We start from the raw sequence: 13,132 nt of genomic DNA, 5'->3' as shown, positions 1-13,132 counted from the left end.
AAAGGAGCTGTGTCCGTCAATGAACTTCAGTGAAAAGGATTTTACGGTGAGTACAAAAATCCAATTTTTTTTTCCACTCTTTAACAGACCAGTATGTAAATTAACTTTTGTTCTGTGAACTTTTTTATTATTGTATCATTGTAGATATCAAATGACATTCTGTCAGGTTATACTATTTACACCGAAAATTCTGTTTGGTTTCAGAGTTCTAAATGTTTGTCGACACTGGGTGGAACATCACTTCTATGACTTTGAACGAGATGCAGACCTATTAGTACGTTTAGAAGAATTTATAGGAACTGTCAGAGGTATGCTATTGTGTCTACATTTCAAAACATGGGTTCACATTTACTGGCAATCTAGTTGCTAGTCAAATCTTGTGTTTAAAGTACTTGTCAGTATTATTGCATTCTGTTAGACAGCTACTTCTAATTTCTTATCCTAATAAGAAAATTGTTACCGGGACATGAAGATAAGGCAAATCTCTTTTTATGGGGACACATATAGAGAGCTCTTTAAATGTACAGGAAACAAATGTTCTTGCTGATGTCACAACAGTCTTATGCCTAATTTATGTTTCTTGCGATTCTAAACTTTTTGCTGTTTAGCAGTAACAGAGTGCATTTTTTTTTTTTTTTTTTTTTTTAGGGCTTGTTAACATCAAGGTTTTGTGATAAAAGGCTTTAAAACAAAAATGTGTTGCATGCATCATTTTCAGCCATTTCCCTCCCTTTTATAGTCCATGATAATGCTTTGAAATCTGTCGCAGAATTCTTAGAACAATTCATGTTTAGTGATTTCAGAGGAAATAACACACAACACCCCATGCGTTTTAAAACCACTAGCAAATGACACACATAATGATTGTCAATGCTTACTAATATATTGGCAACAGTTTTCAACTATTGATGAAATGAGAGAGCCCTATTGAAAAATCTCATGATGTCCGAATTTACACAGAATGTGTGGGTTAGAAATATTAGTAAGAAATTGGTACAAATTTAAGCACATGGGAAACATCTATTTGTTTTTGTCTTTTACATTGTAAAGCAAAACTGCAATCAGACTGTTAAAGACAATGTTGGAATATACTGCATATATGTTTCTTGCTCTATATATCAAAGGATTTGTATATCTGCACAGCAAATCTTGTGATTTTACAAGTTTTCCTGAATGCACAGCAAGCCAGGTCATGCACACAGTTCTTGATTAACCAATTTATCCTGCCGGTTCAAAAATGTAGCTTCCCTTGTCAACTCTCTGCCCCAGCCTGCAATTAGCAAAATTACCCATATTTATTGGTGTATAATACGCACATTCATTTTAAGAGGAAAGTTTCAGGAAGAAAAAAGGCAGCTAAAATTGAAGTATTGGCGTATTAACATGCACACGCTATTTGCACCCGATTTTCATGACGAAAAAGTGAGTGTTATACGCCAATAAATATAGTACCTTTCCATCTGGCAAAGGTGTGCATACCACAAGTAAAGCTCGCTAAAATTACAGATAGAATTTTGTGTAAAGCATTAAATATATATTTCAACTGCATTTTTAGCTACTTGTCTGTAGTCCAGCTTTAGTGTCCGTGCAAGCTGGCTTAAAGGAGAAGTCCAGCCTCAGGTCGTTTGTCTGGGCTTCTCCTACGAGTCACAGAGTCAATTTGTTTTGCACTCCTGCGACCTTTTTTTTTTTTTTTTTTTTTTTTTTAGCAGAGTGTGGTCTGCAGTCCGCTCTCTGCTGACATCACACAGATCAGTCCAGGCACTGCGCCACCCCGACTCTGGAAGTCTGGATCCACCAGATGCCTGGACTGATAGCCGCACAGCTAGCTGCTGAGAGGCTGAGATGGCCACTCTCCGTCCCTCCATGGCTCCACGCTCCAGTGATCATGGAGAAGCACAGCAGGAGAGCTGTTGATTGGCGGTCAACAGCTCTCTGCTTGGGGAGCTAAGAGCTGTTGATTGCTGGCTAGGTTCTCAGTGCAGAGGTGACGGGGGACAGATGCAGCATCAGACCGATGCTGAATCCATCTGGGTTGCATCCACCTAGGCAAGTATGATTATGGGGAAAAAAAACTTCCCATACTTCTCTTTTAACTACTTAAGCCCACGGACCATTTGGATGCCTAAAGACCAGAGGACTTTTTACAATTTGGCACTGCACTACTTTAACTGATAATTGTGCGGTCATGCAATGTTGTACCCAAACGAAATTTGCATCCTTTTTTCCCCACAAATAGAGCTTTCCTTGGATGGTATTTGATTGCCTCTGCAATTTTTTTTTTTTTTTGCGATATAAACGGAAAACGTCCCAAAAATTTTGAAAAAAATATATTTTCTACTTTCTGTTATAAGAAAACGGAATGTGGAATTGCACTCCAAAATACATTTTTATGCTTCTCCTGAGTATAGGGATACCACATGTGTGGAATTTTTTGGGAGCCTAGCCGCGTACGGGGCCCCCGAAAACCAAGCACCGCCTTCAGGATTTCTAAGGGCGTCAATTTTTGATTTCAATCCTCACTACCTATTACAGTTTTGAAGGCCATAAAATGCCAAGATGGCACAACCCCCCCCCCCCCCCCCCCCAAATTACCCCATTTTGGAAAGTAGACACCTCAAGCTATTTGCTGAGAGGCATGTTGAGTCCATGGAATATTTTTTATTTTGCCACAAGTTGCGGGAATATTACAAACTTTTTTTTTCTTCTTTTTTTGCACCAAGTTGTCACTAAATGATATATTATGCATATGTGGAAATACACCCCAAAATACATTCTGCTGCTTCTCCTGAGACACCACATGTGTGGGACTTTTTGGGAGTCTAGCTGCGTTTGGGGCCTCAAAAACAAATCACCGCCTTCAGGATTTCTAAGGGCGCAAATTTTTGATTTTGCTGCTCACTACCTTTCACAGTTTCGAAGGCCATAAAATGCTGAGATAGCACAACCCCCCCATGACCTCATTTTGTAAAGTAGACACCCCAAGCTATTTGCTGAGAGGCATGGAGAGTATTTTGCATCTCTTTGCAGTTTTTGAAAATTAAAGCAGGATTCCACCCTAAAGTGGAGCTTCCACTCATCGGATTCCCCCCCCCCCCTCCGGTGTCGCAGTTGGCACCTTTCAGGAGGGAGGGGATGCAGATACCTGTCCCACGGGAGTCTATGCCTCTTCCTGTCCCGGCTCTGGGACCCAGTAGACAGAGCAAACCATTCCTATTGCACTGCGCGACTCGCGCATGCGCAGTAGGGAACAGGGAAGTGAAGCCGCAACGCTTCACTTCCTGATTCCCTCACCGAGAATGCCGGCAGCAGCAGCCGAGGGTCGATCGGCCTCGGCTGCCGACATCGCTGGATCCTGGGACAGGTGAGTGTCCATTTATTAAAAGTCAACAGCTGCAGTATTTGTAGCTGCTGGCTTTTAATATTTTTTTTTTACAGTGAAATCCCTCTTTAAGAAAAAAGAAAAAAATTTTTTTTCAATTTTCAAAACTTTGTGAGAAAAAAAGCGAGGCCTGCAAAATACTCATCATACCTCTCAGAAAATAGCTTGGGGGGTCTACTTTCCAAATGGGGGGGCGGGGGTTGTGCCATCTGGGCATTCCATGGCCTCCAAAACTGTGATAACTGTTACCCCCTTAGAAAGGTGGTGCTTGGTTTACAGGGTCCCGTACACAGCTAGTCTCCTGAAAAGTCTCACATGTGGTATCCCCGTACTCCGGAGAAGCAACAGAATGTATTTTGGGGTGTAATTTCACATATGCCCATGGAATGTTTGAGCAATATATCATTTAGTCAATTTAGACAACTTTGTGCAAAAAAAAAAAATAATTGTATTTTTTCCGCAACTTGTGTAAAAATATAGAATATTCCATGGACTCGACATGCCTCTCAGCAAATAGCTTGGGGTATCTACTTTACAAAATGGGGTCATTTTGGGGGGGGATTTTGAACTGTCCTGGCATTTTATGCACAACATTAACAAGCTTATGTCACAAATCGCCCACTCTTCTAACCACTTGAAGACAAAGCCCTTTCTAACACTTTTTGTTTGCATGAAAAAATAATTTTTTTTTTGCTAGAAAATTACTTTGAACCCCCAAACATTATATATTTTTTTTAAACAAAGGCCCTACAGATTAAAATGGTGGGCGTTTAATTTTTTTTTTCACTCAGTATTTGCGCAGCAATTTTTCAAACGTATTTTTTGGGGAAAAAACACTCTTTTAAATTTGAATGCACTAAAACACACTGTATTGGCCAAATGTTTGATGATCTTAGGCCGAGTACATGGATACCAAACACGACATGCTTTAAAATTGCGCACAAATGTGCATCGGTGACAAACTACATACATTTTTAAAAGCCTTTACAGGTTACTACTTTAGATTTACAGAGGTCTACTGCTAAAATGACTGCCCTCAATCTGACCTTTGCAGTGATACCTCACATGCATGGTGCAATTGCTGTTTACATATGATAATAAACCAATGCTTGCATTCCCCTTTGCAGTGGGGGGGGGGGGCAGGGGTGCTTTTTTATTATTTATTTTTGCTTTTTTTATTTTATTACTACCTATTGATAGCAATAGATAGTAACAGGCGCTCCTTTTTTTTTTATTTTTTATTTTTTTAAATGGGGTCTATTAGACCCTAGATCTCTCTTCAACCCTCAAAGCATCTGACCACACCAAGATCAGTCTGATAAAATGCTTTCCCAATGGTGTTGTTTACAACAGACAAAATCTAAGTCATGAAATGCTTGTAGCTTCCAGTTTCTTATACCATAGAGATAATTGGAGCCATTCTGGTCTCTGATCAGCTCTATGGTCAGCTGGCGGAACCACCAGCTGCATTTTGAGGTTCCCTGTTGTGACAGGAGAGCCAGAGAAAACCATGGAAGACGGTGGGGGGGGGGATCAGTCCCACTGCTTGTAAAAGCAGTCTAGAGGCTAATTAGCTGCTAGAATTGCTTTTACATGAAAGATGACTGCTGGCTGCTGAAAAGAATGATACCTAAACCCACAGGCATCATTCTGGTATAACCACTCAAAGTCCAGCAACATACCAGTACGGTGCTGGTCCTTGTTGGACATATATTGTAATCTCTTTTTTTCATGCAGCCTGTGGACTGAAGGAAAAAAGAGATTGATTGGGGTGGGTATGCCCACCATTAGAATACCTCCCTCCATCCACCCACTTCTAATGATGGGCATACATGCACCATTTTGCGGTGGTGAAATCACTTCCTACAGCACTGGAGTCCCGGCTTTATGCATCGTGGGAGCAAACTCTGTTGCTGTCAAGATAAATAAATCCACGCTGCAACTGAATGTCATACCTGCTAAGCAAATGATGGTTAACAATAAAACAAAGTAACATTCCAGTATAACAGTAAGACTACCATATCTGCAAAGCAAATACAAATAGTAAAAAATAAAATACTTTTTTACGCAATCTGTGCCTAATATATATATATATATATATATATATATATATGCCGACGCATGGGGGCATCCGCCTCAAAAGTTAGGAGCAAATTGCTCCTCCACCCCTGCTGCCCCATGCTCCGGCATATATGCTCTTTTATTTTTATTTTTTGGTAACTGTCGTGGTGAAATCACCTCCTACAGCGCTGGAGTCACGGCTTTATGTATTGTGGGAGCAAACACTGTTGCTGTCAAGATAAGTAAATCTGCGCTACAGCTGAATGGCATACCTGCTAAGCAAATGATGGTTAACAATAAAGCAAATACAATAAAACATAGTAAAAATAAAACTGAAAACGATGGTTATAGAACAATAGTGAGCGCACAGTGGAGAGCGAACATGAGAGAGAGAAGAAAAATACAAACACGACTATATTTGGCTTTTTTATTTTTGTGTGTGTGTGTGTGTGTGTGTGTGTGTGTTTTTTTTTGCACTTTTATAAAAACTGTAAAAAAACAAACAAAAAAAAAAACTATAAACTGCACATTGCAGATTAGGGTCTCTCAAAATGTGATGGGCATCACATCTTTTGAGACCCCATGTATGTGTGCCTATTACTGTGCGGCGCTAATACGCAACTAGTGTGTAATCACGTTCAAAACAGTCACCAATGCAAAGACCAGGTTTGTCAGGAAAGGAGGGATAATAAAAGCGGGTGTCATGCCTAAATCTGCGCTTTCTACAGACACTACATCTTCTTTGGGTAGGGGTACCAAAGAGGGCATGCGGAAAATGCCTCTCATGCAGCTGGCTTACTGCATTTGCATTGGGAAGTTGGACCAGAGAACCATCTGGAAACAGAAGGGCTCTGATGATCTCTTCCTGGAATTTAGGGTATGATCCAGTTCGTCCTGAAGCTCTGTATAGCACATGAGCGTTCAGCAAAGCCAGTTGAAATAAATAGACTCTCTTTTGTACCAGCGCCTGGCTTTACGACAATTAGGTACAGTGCCAACAACTGGTCGTTGAGGTCCACCCTTCCCATATTAAGGTTATATTCGTGGACACAGAGGGGTTTCTCCACAACACCAGTCGCCGTAGGAATTTGGACAGTCGGTTCTGCGTGAAGGGAGGACAGAATGAAAACATTCGTATTATCCCTCCAATTCACAGCAAACAAATTATTACAGTTGCTAGCAGTTATCTGGGGTTATCCCGCTAACACTGCATTTTTGGGAACCCTAAACTGCTGGGGACACTAATGTAGATCTGTTCTGATCAGATATCAATCCGTTCAGACGCTTTATTACTAAGGGAGGCGTATGGTGTGTGCATGGGTGTTTGCGGTTCTGACGCTGCTTGGGGTGACGCAGACCCTATCTGGCGCTAAAACCTAACTTTGATCACCCGTTGGATGATCAGGGGGTTAAACCTTTATTTGGTAAAATACGGCGGGTGCCCTGATACTATAAAAATTCTAGCCAAACTGCGTCACCCTTGACACTTATACAGTGATCACTGGTGACCTATCTGAGCCTAATACTAATTACCCTAACACTGATTTTCATCACTAATGACACTAGTACAGCGATCAAAAAAAAAAACTGATAGCTGTACTGGGTGACACAGTGGCAGGTGGTGAAGGGGTTAACGGGGGGGGGAGGAATTGTGTGCCTACATGACCTGGTGTCAGTGTAGTGTTGGTGCAACTCACTGTTTGATGCGCTCTCCTCTCGGTCTGGAACGAAAAGACCGACACGAGGATAGATTGCATCACTTCCCCTGTCAGTGTTTACAGTTACACAGACAGGGGAAGGATATCATTCGTCAGGAGAGATCACCAGGTCCAGACCAGATTTCATTGGCTTGGGTCTGGGGATTGATCGGTTCCCGATTGAATGATTGTATTCCTATGTGTCCATGAATTAGGACGTCAAAAGACTATGACTAAAACTAAATCAAAAATTTACATCAAAATCAACATTACTCTACTTTTCCATTTCTATATCTGCAACACAATTCAATCCAGAGCCTATAATAGCACATCAAAGTTAAAACGTATAGAACAACTTTGGGTTGAATTAGAGCAGAGACTGCGAGCTAGGCCTTCTGGTTCACATCAGTGCCTGACCTCACAAATGCACTTCTGGAAGAATGATCAATATAGACACACTCCTAAACCTTGTGGACAGCCTTCCCAGAAGAGTGGAAGCTGTTATAGCTGCAAAGGATGGGCCAACTCATTTAAATATTGAACCCTACAGACTAAGACTAGGAGACCATTAAAGTTTGTGTGTTTTAAAGCAGGCATTCCAATAATTTTGGTAATCTAGTGTATGTGCAGCAGGAAAAGGGTGGGCTTTACTGAGGTGCTGATAGAATGCTCCCTGCACAAAGCCTGAGCTGTCCGTCCCCACCAATGATTAGTTGCCAGCAGAACTGGCTCCTGATCATGTGACAGTGGTCACATGATCACCAATCCTTCCCACTCCCAGGTATACAGACCTTATTAAAGGGACGTCGGGTCTGGGCCAGAAAAGGTTAAGGGAAATTTAAAAAACTGTGCATGTTTATACGTTTTAATAGTAAAAATGACATTGCTTATATGGTGGCTAATTATTTTTTACAAAATGACAGAGGTTAAAAACTAAAATCCATTCTCATGTTACACTTGTATTTTTATAGGAAAAGCTATGAAAAAATGGGTGGAATCCATCACGAAGATCATCCTACGAAAAAAACAGGCCCAAGCCAATGGACCTAGCCACAATATTACATTTGAAAGTTTGCCACCTCCCATTGAATGGCACATTAGTAGGCCTGGACAGATAGACACCTTTGACCTTCTTACATTACATCCCATTGAAATAGCCCGTCAGCTGACTTTATTAGAATCTGATCTCTACAGGTACTATTTCATAATGAAAAATATTTTTGATATCCAGTAATACATGGTTTCAGTAGAGAAGTCATATACTGAATCACACATTATTAATGCAGTATGAGAAGATTCAAGTCAGCCACTACTACATACTCTAGAAAATCCACTGACAAATATCTAACAAATCCTAAGCCTCAGTTCCAAACTACTGAAGCAAGGATTGTTATTGGACAAAAAGCCAATATTTTGTTTGCAGGTGTCAAAAGACCAAATCACGCCAATGTACACATGCATATGTATAGCCAAATATGCTGAAGATGCGGGCACGTGTATGGCCAACTTTTAATCGCTGCTACTGTTTGAAAAGACGTGCCTCGCTATCCACCGCAATGCAAACTCATGCTAATAAAATGATTATGAACATTCCAAAATTGTGCTGTATTCGTTAAAGATAGTGATATTTCATCAACGTGTTTATTTTCTGTGCAATTTATTTCACAGATAATAAACAGAATAAATAAATAGAATAAGTTAATATATATGGCAAATATACTGTGCACTACAAGAGGAAGCTCTGCTGATTTTCTATCATTCAATCATTTGCAAGCAAAAATGCATTTTTTTTAATTTTCCTTGTATGTTCTCCTCAGATCTAGAGCAACTGCACTTGTGGTGCACAGACTATTTGCCTTTAGTAAATAAACCCCAATGTCCAAAGTAAGTTCCAGTATACTTGTGCACATTCAAGATGGGCAAACAAAAATAAAAAATCACTATTCAAGGTGATTTAGATGTGTTCCCAAGGAAGAAAACCTCCACCAACCCCAAAAGGCAAATGCTCACCTCCTGGATTGACCCTCCCTACAAAGGTCAAATGAGGATGTGTCATGCACCATGACCCAAAGGCGATCAAGGTTAAGGACCAGATCCAGTCTGTATATGTAAGCCAGATTGCTTGTCTGTGGGACTAAACAGCCCAGCACAACTTCTGCCTCGGTCAAGCATCCACAGAAAACATCTAATCTTCAGGCTCAGAAATCAAAATAGCAAACCATTGTGCTCATCGTAAAAATTAATAAACTCTTTATTGCAATATCTCAATGAGCACACATGTAAAATGGTAAATTAATGCACCTCTCACAATCATCCAAAGGCAAGCAGTGTTGTCCTGGTGGATTAAACTCAATGCCACAGTAGTAAAGTCAAAAACCCTCCCCTTCACTACTGTTTGCCTGACTACATAAAGAGAGACCCCCATGCTGTACTAAAGTATGTTTGGTCAACTGATTCCTGGTGAGTCGAATAATGTAATCAGCAGGAGCAGGCTGTCCATTAAACATTCTAAAGGAACTGACATTTAGTGGCTCAAGTGACACTGGTATCTGGAGAGTTGCGTTTTTATCCAGTAAAATTTTAAAAATAAGCAGTTACATGGTGTCTATACATTCTATTTTGTATAGATAGATTTACAGCAAATAATGTTGAAGTGATACTAAAGTCGACTTTTTTTCTTAATCATACATCATGGGACACAGAGCAACAGTAATAACTGTATAGGTTATATGGCACCCTTAGGTGATGGACACTGGCACAACCTAAACAGGAAGTTAAATTCCCCATATAACCCCTCCCCTTACCAGGAGTACCTCCGTTTTTTCGCCAGTGTATTAGGTGTTGGTCACGCGTAAAGATGTGATGTGCTGAGCGCCGCTGGAATATTCCTTGCTGGGGCAAGCCATGCAACCGGATCCATTCAAAATGTCTTTTCCAGACCGAGTTGACTAGTACCCGGGCCTCGTGTCCGAAGAAACAAGGTTTTACCTGTAACGCTTCTCTTTTTAGAGAGCTGGACCCCGGGATCCAGTATTTGTTTTTGTTTTTTTCAAAAAAAGGGGGCCCCAATCCCTGAAGGTTTTATATAACAGAACAGGCTTTCTCCTCAGCTATAAGTGGTTTAGAGGAAAGATTAGTGGCTTTAATCGCATCTTCACAGAGTGGAAGAAAACGCATTGGGTCCCCTTCTACCACCCAGCATCGGTGGAACTGTGGGAGGGGGGAGATGATTCCGAGGGATCAAATGGTGAAGGACTTTCTTCAGCTTCACATGCTGAGAAGTTGCTGGTGCATTCTCTTACTGAAATGATCCACTCCACATTTAAGCTACCCTAGTAGTAGTCAGTTGAAGAGCCCACTTCCTGTTTGGGTTCACTAAAGCCTCTGCAAGCCTTGAGTGCCTTCCTGTCCATTCATTACTAGAAACGCTTATGTATTCTGAGTGGAATCACCCAGATAAGCATTTTTTCCCTCCTAAAAAGTTTTCAACACTTTATCCTATGGTGGAAAAACGTACAAAGATGTGGAGTATATCAGCAATCAATGCTGCTATAGCCTCTGTGAATAAAAGTTTGACTTGTACGGTTGACAATGCGCAAATGCTTAGGAATCCAACTGATAAAAAGATGAATTTCCTGTTTAAAAAAAAAATTTTCTCCTTGACCGGTTCAGTGGCTCAAACTGCAGTCGTGACGGCCTCCACCGTCGGGTTCAAGAGGTAAACCTCAGTGTCAACCCCAGGGACAAAAGTCCTGGGGGAGGAAACTTCTGCAGTTCTCAAAGGTCTGGCAGGAAGAATTTCGGGACAGATGGGTGGTCTTCACAGTAGCTCGGGGTTACAAACTAGAGTTCTGAAAATTCCTGTCTCCTCGTTTCCTCAGGTCAAATGTCCCCAAAGATCCAGAGAAAAAGAAGTCTCTCTAGCGTTAGAGTGACTTTTAATGCAAAAAGTGATCATGGTGGTCCCTGTGGAAGAGCAGGGGTCAGGGTTTTATTCAAACCTTTTCACGATACCAAAACCAATTGGAGATGTCAGACCCATTCTAGGTCTCAAAGATCCAAATCGGTTCCTGGAGATTCACTCTTTTCACATGGAATCAATCCAATCAGTAGTCTCCATCCTACAAGGGGGAGAGCTTCTGGCATCAATCGACATCAAAGATGCATACCTACGTACCTACATACGTATCTGTGTTTTAAAGTAGAAAAACTTCATTTTCAGTTTGTAGCCTTGCCTTTCGGTCTAGCTACTGCACCTCAGGTGTTTTTTTTCAACTTCTGGCCCTTCCTCTGGCCAGATTCAAGGATTCAAGGTATACAATAATAGCATACCTAGATGACCTGCTCTTAATAGACTGGTCGGTAGTCCGCTTGGACCAAAGCATGGTCACCACAGTCCTGAAATACCTAGGTTGGGTCCTCAACCTAGAGAAATCTTCTTTAAAGCCAGTAAGAAGATTAGAGCACTTGGGTCGCCAAAAGTGCGCCGGATCCTCAGTTGGAGGATTTCTGAGAATCTGCAGAAGGGGAAATCCTCACCGGTTACTTGGAAGGTGGTAACGAGATGCCAGCCTTTCAGGTTGGGGAGCAGTCCTGGAAGAAGCGTCTGTCCAAGGGAAATGGTCCATAACCGAAAGAACCTTGCCCATCAACATTCTAAAGATTTGGGCAGTGTGTCTAGCCCTAAAGGACCTGGACATTCAGGTTGCAGAATTCTCCTGTCAAGATTCAATCCGATAGAGCCACAGCAGTGGCTTATATCAATCACCAAGGGGGCACCAGAAGTCAGGGAGCCCAGGGAGAGCTAAACCATATCCTAACCTGGGCAGAAAAACGTGCCGTGCATATCGGCAATCTTCATTCCAGGGGTAGAGAACTGGCAAGCAGACTGCTTAAGTCACCAGCAGTTGTTCCCGGGGGAATGGTCCCTTCACCCCAACATCTTTCTGGCTATATGCCAAAGATGGGGGATCCTGGATGTAGATCTGTTTGCTTCCAGGTTCAACAACAAAGTCGACAACTTTGTGCCAAGAACAAGGGATCCACTCGCTTGTGGAACAGATGCGTTGGCGACCCTGTGGGATCAGTTCTCACTGATTTATGCATTCCCTCCTAGTCTGCTGCTACCTCGACTTCTTCGCAGGCTCAAGCGGGAAAATAAGTTGTTAGTTCTTGTGGCCCAGAAGATCTTGGTATGCAAAATAGTAAAGATGGTGGTAGGGGCCCCATGCACCCTGCCACCACATCCAGACCTGCTATCGCAGGGACCAGTGTTCCATCCTACTTTACAAAAGCTAAATTTAAGGGTTTGGCTATTGAAACCCACATTCTAAAGAATCGTGGTCTTTCAGGCTCAGTGATACCTACCTTGATTGATGCAAAGGAGGCCAGCTTCCAGAGTCATTTATTATAGAGTCTGGAAGGCATATGTTTCCTGGAGTGAATCCAGGTGTTGGCATCCTAGGAAGTATGTCAGACATAGGTAGACTTCTTGCCTTTCTGAAAATGGGGCTAGAGATGAAACTGGCCTTGAGTACCATCAAGGGCCAGGTATCGGCCTTATCAGTATTGTTTCAATATTAATATTATGATATTATTGTTATTGTTCTCCCTGTACCTGCGTGGGTTTCCTCCGGGTACTCCGGTTTCCTCCCACACTCCAAAGACATGCAGGTAGGTTAATTGGCTTCTGTCCCAAATTGGCCCTAGTATATGAATGGGGACCTTGGATTGTGGGCTCCTTGAGGGTAGGGATCGATGTGAGTGTGCAATGTACAGGGATAGGGACAATTGTAGACACTCAGGTTGAACTGAATGGACTGGTACCTTTATTCAACCTTACTAACTATGTAACGTCTTCTTGCTTCACATTCTTTGGTCCAAAGCTTTATACAGGGGGTAACGCTGCTTAATCCACTGGTTAGAGTACCCCTGAACGCGTGGGACTTGAATTTAGTTCTGTCGGCATTACAGAAACAGTCTTTTGAGCCAA

General features: G+C 41.8%; 1 protein-coding gene across 1 annotated transcript in view; it reads left to right on the top strand.

The window, feature by feature from the left end:
* Nucleotides 1-13,132, top strand: part of SOS1 (SOS Ras/Rac guanine nucleotide exchange factor 1) — a 415,017-nt gene that overhangs the window by 210,294 nt on the left and 191,591 nt on the right. Inside the window, exons 13-14 of the mRNA XM_077486479.1 lie at nucleotides 205-308; nucleotides 8,112-8,334. Coding sequence (XP_077342605.1) covers nucleotides 205-308; nucleotides 8,112-8,334 — 327 coding nt within the window. The remainder of the gene's footprint in view (nucleotides 1-204; nucleotides 309-8,111; nucleotides 8,335-13,132) is intronic.

The sequence above is a fragment of the Lithobates pipiens genome, unplaced genomic scaffold, assembly GCF_037356315.1.
Source record: "Lithobates pipiens isolate NorthernLeopardFrog02 unplaced genomic scaffold, aLitPip1_a1.2 Scaffold_18, whole genome shotgun sequence".
Classification (NCBI taxonomy): Eukaryota; Metazoa; Chordata; class Amphibia; order Anura; family Ranidae; genus Lithobates; species Lithobates pipiens.
This window is presented reverse-complemented; position numbering and strand designations above follow the sequence as displayed.